This window comes from Bidens hawaiensis, unplaced genomic scaffold (genome assembly GCF_021521415.1).
Source record: "Bidens hawaiensis isolate Kalapana, Puna unplaced genomic scaffold, B.hawaiensis_p1.1 tig00055758_1, whole genome shotgun sequence".
NCBI classification, from domain to species: domain Eukaryota; kingdom Viridiplantae; phylum Streptophyta; class Magnoliopsida; order Asterales; family Asteraceae; genus Bidens; species Bidens hawaiensis.
The window spans coordinates 53,124-62,598 of NW_027500040.1; the positions used below are offsets into that span (position 1 = coordinate 53,124).

Below are 9,475 nucleotides of genomic sequence, written 5' to 3' on the forward strand. Positions count from 1 at the left end.
ACCCCCCTTTGGACTCATATTCCTCGATGAGGTGTTACAAAAGTTCTCTCATCTAATTTTCCCAAAAAGTCATATTAAAAGTATTGCTTGCTTTGATCTAGTTCACTCATCTAACTTGAAAAAAAAGTAAGTTAATTAATCTTTTAATCAACTATACCGGTCAAGAAAAAGAGTAGAGCATGTTAGCACAAATGCACAACTAGAAAAGGCCAAAGCATGTTACCCATCTCTACAATCTTAGTTGCTCAACAGCCTATACAATTTTAGAAAGTAGATAATCTCCAAAAGATATATAGCATGCTACTCATACAGATACTCCATATGTTGAGCCTGTTGCAATACAAGAGTTTACAAGAGATGATTTCATGCTAATATCTCCACCATTTTAGCTTAGGGTGTCGTTGGCCACGGCTACATGACTCGACTGATCTACCTGAACCAAGTTAAGTTGCTCAACCATCAACCACCATAATGGTTACTAATTTCAGGATTTATAAAAAAACCATATTGATGATAAAATACCTTAAGGGCGCGTGTTTCATCATCTAAAACTTGCTGCCGGATTTTCTTGGGTTCGGGGTTGGATTTGACCAGTCTCTGAACTTGTTTTCACGGGATCTCGTTTTCTTCTAGGCATAGCTGGATTAATAGAATCTTGAAATCTTGCAGCTCTGAGTTGATCAAACTATGATGTGACTGAATGAAGCTTTTCACTTAATATCCAAATCTTGAATCAGAACAAATAGTTGTAATAAACACTTCAACAATATATAAAGAATATATTCTATGATTATATTTTTTGTTTCTTTAATAATTTTTAAACATACCACTCCATGTTTGTGTGCAATAGTATCAGATTTTGAATCACTACTTATGCTAGTTTTGAGAATGTCAATATGTTCTTTACAGGCTTTGACAAAAATTCTGACCTGCACAAGATAGTAATGGTTAAAAAATATTATTACAGTTATAATTTAAATCTTACTTCATGTTCATTGTTGTCCTTCTCTTCTTCTGTGCTACAGTGAGCATCAATGTACCACAGGTCGGTTTGATAATATTGGTATACCAATTTACAAATGAAAACAAGCCTCGTTGAACAAAGACAAAGCCCCTCTGTTGACTGCATCCTAAAGTCTTCACTCCGCTCACTAATCTTAGACGTTCGTTGACATCGACTGGCTCTCATTTCTGAAATAATAAAAAGGCATATCTATTCCAGTCAATGTGTAATTGGTGAATTACTAAATTTTCATCTTGTAGAAACATAATAAGAGTTCTCATAATTAGACTCATTTGATAACTTGAAAATGATCATATTGCAATTTCAGATGAACTTTCTGTAATTGTGCAATACATATATTTAAACTTTCAGTTTGCAAAGTTTGACGACAAAACTCAATATATAACTCCATCATGAAATGAATATATCTGATCATGAATTATATATATACACACACACACACTAAGTTATTCTTGCATTAGTTGTTCAACAGATTTCCTTTTTTGTTAGTTAAGTAAAGAAAGCCAGATGAACATACTGATGGTGGTGTTTATGGTAGTTTTGTCACTAGTAATGTTTTGAAAATCAGTCGGTATTAAATCGACTGTTGTACCAGTTCACTAATGATGAGTATTAAAAGTAAGACCAAATACACTATAAAAAGAGAATTTCCAACATCAATCATCCAAACATAAACAAGTTCGTCACCCTAGACGTAATACACCTTTAAAAATTAATCATCTAAACACGAAATAAGCTTTTCAAGAAAAGTAATACAGAACAGGAAAAGCTAAACCGATACGGGAATCGATTCGTGCTCGAACTGGTCCTGTCTTGTTTTCAAAACAATGGTTCCTGACCAAAAGATGGTCCCACCAAAATTTTCTTATCAAATCTATGTTATGCAAATTGATATATCATAGCATATTGTTGGAAAACAACGGCTTAAACTTTTCTGATAAACTAAACGATACTGAATCGTGTGTATTACTATATAAATTAAATCAGTGTTCAGTATGACAACACGGAACAATTAAAACGGGACTTTTTAAACATCCCGATATAATAATACAAAACCTATTCTAAACATCAGCAAAGATACTATAATTTTTGGAGTCCACAGCAATAAGCCTGAGAGCAGCAACTGCAGCTGCAACAGACATTAACCCAAAGAAAATAATATTGAGCCAATGCCATGATTTCTGCATGGAAGTGAGCTTGTCCCGTTTAGCCACCAAATACATGTGGTTTGCAAGTATGAATGTAAGTGGGAAGGTGCTGATGGCTCCTGTCAGGCTCATGAAGTCTCCAATGAACGGTAACGCTGCAGCTAGTAAGGTGGTTAGCGCTAGGTAACCGCCTCTCACCATCACTCTGAATAACAGGTTTTTTACCGCTACCGCACTTCCTTTAATTCCGTATCTTGTATCTAGATACTCGTACATCGGACTAGCAAAAATCTATAAAAACCAAAAATCTACATGAGTAACCAGGTGACCATGAGACCCCGTCACCTATTAACTTACTCAACCACACCTAATCAATGCTGCCAGGTACAACTAGGGGTGCAAACGAGCTAAGCCAACTCCGAGCTTGGCTCCTTTCGAGCTCTATTTTTAGAGTTTGAGCTCAGCTAGTTTGGTATATATTAATCTAGTAATATAAATTTAATATTGTATATATCACATAATATACACATTTTAATTATTTTTATTGTAGTTTTATATTCTATAATACATATTATTAGGTAAACACATATTTAATATTATTGGAGTAAGATAGGACTTTTAGTTATTTTTGTAACGTATTGTATTTCCTTTTTACTTTGTCAACTCTTCCTTGATTTGTGGAGAGTTTTATGTAACCATACGTGTATATATTGTGGAATACAATCACTCAACTATTAAGGTTGATTTTATCATAAGTTAACATGGTATCAGCCATATAATTCGGTCCTCTTCCTCACCAAACCCTAATCTTGCCGCCTTTCTTCTTCCTTACTTCTCACAATCATGGCCGAATCCTCCTCTGTTATTACTAACTCGGCATCACTCTCAATGAGTACCCTTCTCCATTTAGTTACAATCAAACTTACCCCTACCAATTACCTGGTGTGGAAAAACCACATGCTTCCCATCTTTGCCTTTCAAGATCTCCTTGGACATGTCGATGGTACTGCAGCCCAGCCGGCTTCCACCATCACTGTGGAAAACAAAATCGTCTCTAATCCAGATCTGTCCCCCTGGTTAGCAAAAGACCAAAAGGCAGTAATCATTCTCAATGCATCTTTAACAGAGGAGGTTGCATCAGAGGTCTTAGGAATCTCGGGTGCTCGAAATATTTGGCTTGCTTTAGAGTCGGCTTTTAGCAACTCTTCAATGGAACGTATGTATTCTCTTCGAGATACTCTTCGCCAACTCACCAAGGGTAACTCATCTGTCATCGAATATAGTCGGAAGTTCAAAGGTATTTGTGATCAGTTAGCCGCCATTGGTCACCCGGTGCTCGAGATGGATAAATTCCACTGGTATCTTTGTGGTCTTGGTCCCGCTTTTGAAAATTTTTCGGTCTCCATTCGGACCACCAGACCCGCTCCTCAGTTTCGTGATCTCGTAACTCAAGCTGAGAGTCACGAGATACATCTGTCTACCATTCACGGGGGTACTTCATCCCCCGCTGCCTTCACGGCTCAACATAATCGGGGAGGCTCCTCTTCTTCTCGAAATCGGCCAAACAATCACCGGGGCAGCAACCATCGTGGGGGGTATTCTGGTGATCGTGGGGGTTCTTCAAATAGTCGTGGACGTTCATTTGAAAAACGTTCTCCCCTATGCCAAATATGCAAGAACTATGGTCACTATGCAACTTCGTGTCCGGATCTTTACAAATATGCTAGGCAACACTCATCCTCTGATGAGTCCTTGGCTAAAGCCTTTCATGCCCAGTGTCACGTTACAAACAACACACCGGACTGGAATGTTGATTCGGGTGCTACAGCTCACATGACTCCTGAGTTTGATTCTCTTCATCAATCCGCTCCTTATCAAGGTAATCATGGTGTTGTTTTTGGCAATGGTATGTCGCTTCCCATTACTCACACGGGTACTTCGATTATTTCTGATCGTATTAAATTAAAAGATGTTTTGGTCATTCCAAATTTGACAAAGAAACTATTGTCGGTCAGCAAACTAACATCTTATTATTCGGTTGATGTGCTTTTATCTCAACCTTACTTTCATATTCAGGATCGGAAAACAAAAGGAGTTCTAGCTAAAGGTGTTTGTGAGAATGGCCTATACGTGTTGAAAGAGATTCCTCAAGCCTTGGTTGCAACTGTTGCTAATCGTGCTTCTTACGAACTCTGGCATGCTCGTTTGGGCCATGTTTCTTTTGATTCTATTTCAATTTTAAATAAGTTGGGGGCTATATCTGTTACTTCGGTTTTGCCCAAACCAAACATTTGTGTTTCTTGTCAATTGGCCAAGGGTCAAAAACTTTCTTTTGTTGACAATTTAAAACGATCTTTGCACCCGTTGGATCTTATTCATTGTGATTTGTGGGGACCATCTCCTATTAGGTCAAAGGATGGTTATTTGTATTATGTTGTGTTCATTGATGACTATTCCAGGTTTATGTGGTTTTATCCACTAAAGACTAAGACGGGTTTTTACACTGTCTTACCTATCTTCATCAATCTAGTGCAAACACAACGCGGGAGAAAAATCAAGATCTTTCAAAGTGATGGTGGAACAGAGTTTGTTAATCACACAGTTCGTAAGATTTTTGAAGACAACGGAACATTTCATGGGTTTTCTTGTCCGTACACGCCTCAACAAAATGGGCGTGCGGAGCGAAAACATAGGCATATTGTTGAAACGGGTCTTGCCATGTTGTTTAATGCACACGTTCCGCGTCAATTTTGGGTGGAAGCTTTTCAATCGGCTACCTATATAATCAATCAGCTACCTTCTTCTATTTTGGATAATAAGTCTCCTTTCCAAGTTTTATTTGAGCAACAGCCACAATATGCAAATTTTCGTGTCTTTGGGTGCCAAGTTTTTCCTTATTTACGGGACTACTCAAAGCACAAACTCGCTCCTCGAAGTCTCCCATGTATCTTTCTCGGCTATAGCTCACAATATAAAGGATACCGGTGTCTTGATCCCTCGTCTTCTCGGGTTTACATCACTTGACACACCCGGTTCAACGAGACTAATTTCCCGTTTAATGGTGTTGCAAATATGCCTACATCTTTCCACCAAGATATTACCACCTTTCTGGATGAATTTTCTGACCCTACACTTCGTCCACAGCCCGCACCAACTAGGCCCAATAACACCAACCCACCAAATTCCAAACCTACTGATCCATGTACATTACGTGATCATTTTAATACAACTCAGCCCACCCTCGGTCCATTTTCCAATCCGCCAAACCCACCACCAATACCCTCTTCGAGCCCACCTACGACACCATCACCTGACCCACTTCCAACATCACCATCATCACCCAGCCCACTTCCAACCCCACCATTATCATCCAGCCCACTTCCAAATCCATCTATTTCAGATCCGATTGTATCCACCAACAATACTCATGCCATGAATACCAGGTCAAAATCTGGAATTTTCAAACCCAAAAATTTTGCAGATTTGGCTTCGTTGTCATGCTACCCGTTGCATATGGCTTTAATAGCTATCACTGAGCCCCGTGGTTTCAAATCGGCCTCTAAAGACTCCAAATGGGTTGAGGCCATGAATGAAGAGTTACTTGCTTTACATCGTAATCAGACTTGGACCCTTGTTCCTCGCCTGTCATCTACAAATGTGGTTGGCTCCAAATGGGTATACCGGATTAAATATCATTCGGACGGTTCAATTGAACGTTACAAAGCTCGTTTAGTAGCTCAAGGTTTTACTCAAATACCGGGACTTGATTTTTCTCACACGTTTAGTCCGGTTGTTAAAGCCTCTACTGTTCGTATTGTCCTATCCATTGCGGTTCTGAACAGTTGGAAACTGCATCAACTTGACGTTAAAAATGTTTTTTTAAATAGAAGCTTGACCGAGACTGTTTTCATGGAGCAACCCCCGGGTTTCGTTGATGCTAAATTTCCTAATCATGTGTGTAAATTGTCTAAGGCTATTTATGGTCTCAAACAAGCGCCTAGAGCATGGTTTCAACGATTGAGCTCCTTTCTCACCACCTTCGGTTTTCATTGCAGTCGTGCCGATACATCTCTTTTTATCTACCAGAGGAATGGTTGTGTTATGTATCTGTTAGTTTATGTAGATGACCTGATTCTCACAGGTAAAATGAATCTCTTATCGGCGCTTTCATCCGTCGGCTAAATGAGGAGTTCGCCACCAAAGATCTCGGTGATCTAAACTATTTTCTCGGTCTTGAAGTGGCTTACACTCAAACGGGTCTCTTCCTTACTCAGGCAAAATATGCTACGGATATCTTGAAACGTGCTGAGCTTCTCGATTCAAAACCAATAGCTACACCACTTCCTCCACTTGAATCGTTTCGGTCAAATGGTGATCCTTACTCCGATCCTACATTTTATCGATCACTGGTCGGGGCTCTGCAATACTTAACCATCACGAGACCTGATATTTCCTATGTTGTGAATCAGGTTTCTCAATTTCTCCATGCTCCAACAGTTGATCATTTCCAAGAGGTGAAGCGTATACTTCGGTATGTGAAAGGCACTCTTTCTTTTGGCCTCATGTTTACTAAACATCTCAATCCTCCTTGATTGGTTACTCTGATGCTGATTGGGCTCGTTGTCTAGACACACGACGGTCCACCTATGGTTATTCTATCTTTCTTGGAGGAAATCTTGTCTCTTGGATTGCAAAGAAACAACCGACGGTTTCTAGATCCAGTTGTGAATCGGATTATAGAGCCATGGCTAACACTGCTGCTAAAATAGTTTGGATTACGCATTTGTTGAAGGAGCTGAATGCTTTACCCCCTGATCGACCAACTCTCTTGTGTGATAACAAGAGTGCTCTTTTCATGACTCAGAATCCAGTTTCTCATAGGCGAGCTAAGCACATTGATCTCGACTATCACTTTGTTCAAGAATTGGTCACCTTGGGTAGATTGTATACTCGTTTTGTTCCAACAAATCTTCAGGTGGCTGACATCTTTACAAAAAGTCTTCCGCGCGCTCCGTTTGAAGCTTTTCGTACAATGCTACGTGTTGGTCCTCCACCCTTTCGATTGAAGGGGGGTATTGGAGTAAAATAGGACTTTTAGTTATTTTTGTAACGTATTGTATTTCCTTTTTACTTTGTCAACTCTTCCTTGATTTGTGGAGAGTTTTATGTAACCATATGTGTATATATTGTGGAATACAATCACTCAACTATTAAGGTTGATTTTATCATAAGTTAACAAATATATTAAAGAACTTATATGTATAATAGGCTTGTTTAGCTCCCGAACATATTTAAGTTAAATAAATGAAGCTCGGCCCTGGGCTTGCTTATTAAACGAGCTTATGTAGTAAAAATAAGTGTTCTATTATCTTCTTTTCTTGGTCTTTATCCTCCTGAATTGGTTTCTATATTTTCTTCCTTTGATCTGATCAAAATAATTCCAACAATTTACACCCCTAGGTACAACGCAACTTGCGTTGGGCAGGTGGCCTTTAAGAGGATTAAAGTCGGATAACCTTATATGGAAGCTGGATTTGAGAATTTTAATGGTTGAACATTTAGGGAAATATGCAAACTTGCATCATAGGAAATGGAAAATGAAACAAGTAGAAAAGAATTCTCACATGCAAAGCTATGACAGTTTGGAAAAAGGCAGAAATATTAGCAAGCGAAATAACCCAAACCGGCGCATCAACACTTTTGAGCAAATAAGCATCTGCATCATTCCCATATGCCCAATAACCAATAAAGGCAACCGCATATAATGGCACAACGCCTACTGTAAATTGAAAGTATAACGCCTTCATCATATTCCCAACAACCGGCTGTCTCACTGTTGCCTATAAAACCACAAAACATCACTAAAATAACCATATTGGTCCCAAAACGCCTTTGGTGCCAACCCGGCCCGGCCAAATACTAACCTGTATCTCTGGCAGCATTCCCGTGTTAAATGCAAAAACAACACTCGCAGAAGCACCAATAGTTGTGAACACCCTGCTTAAATCTGACCCGGGAATACTATAGTCCCGAGGTGGAGCCTTGGTCCCTATAAATAACATATATATTCGGTTTAAAAAGTGGGACCCACAAATGAAAGTGATAGATATAGAATAAGTAAATATACCATCACGAAGCGACAATGCAACTGCTATGGCAATATACACGAGACTGAAAAACGTTGAAAAGCCAAGCCAAATTCTTAAAGCCGAAAGATGAGGGATGCATATTGCAAATAGGCCACAAGCGAAGCCCGCCATTGCAATAAAATATGGAAGCTTCATTGCATCATCATCCCTGAAGAGTACATAAATGGCCTACAAAATTAAACCGCAACGATATAATCTAGAGGTAAAAATTTCAGTAGTTTTCACTGGGCACTTATAAAACAATTTGGTACCTTAAGAGCCTGACCAGCCAAAATGACATAACCGACATTGATCATGAAGAGGTTTACATATTGCAACACCCATGTAAGAGAATAAGCTTTCGGGCCTGAAATTGTTAAAATAGGGAGGGTCATTTTGTCTACATTAACTGACATACTATTTTGTTTAATGGTTTGTTGATTATTACCATATATGAATCCTGCAAGATCTCTATATCTAATATGCCTTTTGCCACCATGCTCGTGAATCATTGCAAGAAGAGCATTTGCATAGAGTGATATTGCGGTTGCTAAGATTAAACCGACTACCCCACCTACCCAACCGAGTGGGGCCATGACTGCACCCGGGTAGCCCAGAACATATGTGCTGTTGACGCCCGTTGTAAGAACTAAACCTACTTGAATCCATGAATCTGCATCAAGTGATTAATGTTATAAGTCTATTCATAGTAACCAAAAAAAATAATATAATACCATGTATTATGCACTACTTTCCTCGTTAAAAGAATATAACGGATGAACCCAATTTTTTCCGAAACCATTTTGACCCAAACCAAAATGACGTTTTTTTCTTTCCTTCTAAATGACACGTTTTGACATGAACCCAATTTTCCTGTTACCCGGCCTCACACAACCCGCTGGTTTTGCCATGTTTATATGTAGGGGTGAAAATTTTCAACATGACATGAAAACAGTCAGGCTTTTGATTGGCATATCTAAAGCATTTAAAACTTGGGTTGGCATGTTTTAACCTTTAACCAACTTTAGTTAAACAAGTCGATCCATCTAACCCATTTTTAACAACCCACCAACCATATTAGCACGTTTACAAATTGAGTATTACTCATCAACCCATTTGGATAAATGGGTTAAACGGGAGGGTCATGTTTGGGTTACAAGATTTAAAGTGTGAGA

At 38.9% G+C, this 9,475-nt stretch overlaps 1 protein-coding gene and 1 pseudogene across 1 annotated transcript; both read right to left on the reverse strand.

The window, feature by feature from the left end:
- Window positions 1-300: 300 nt before the first annotated feature.
- On the reverse strand, window positions 301-1,189 carry LOC143601148 (syntaxin-81-like; annotated as a pseudogene).
- A 541-nt stretch (window positions 1,190-1,730) lies between these two features.
- LOC143601144 (proline transporter 1-like) lies at window positions 1,731-9,055 on the reverse strand. Its single transcript, XM_077078629.1, has 5 exons — window positions 8,749-9,055; window positions 8,573-8,667; window positions 8,097-8,489; window positions 7,797-8,012; window positions 1,731-2,463 (listed from the first exon to the last, which is right to left on the reverse strand). The coding sequence occupies exons 1-5, from the start codon at window positions 8,894-8,896 to the stop codon at window positions 2,086-2,088; spliced, it is 1,230 nt and encodes a 409-aa protein (XP_076934744.1). The 5' UTR covers window positions 8,897-9,055; the 3' UTR covers window positions 1,731-2,085.
- Between the last annotated feature and the right edge of the window lie 420 nt (window positions 9,056-9,475).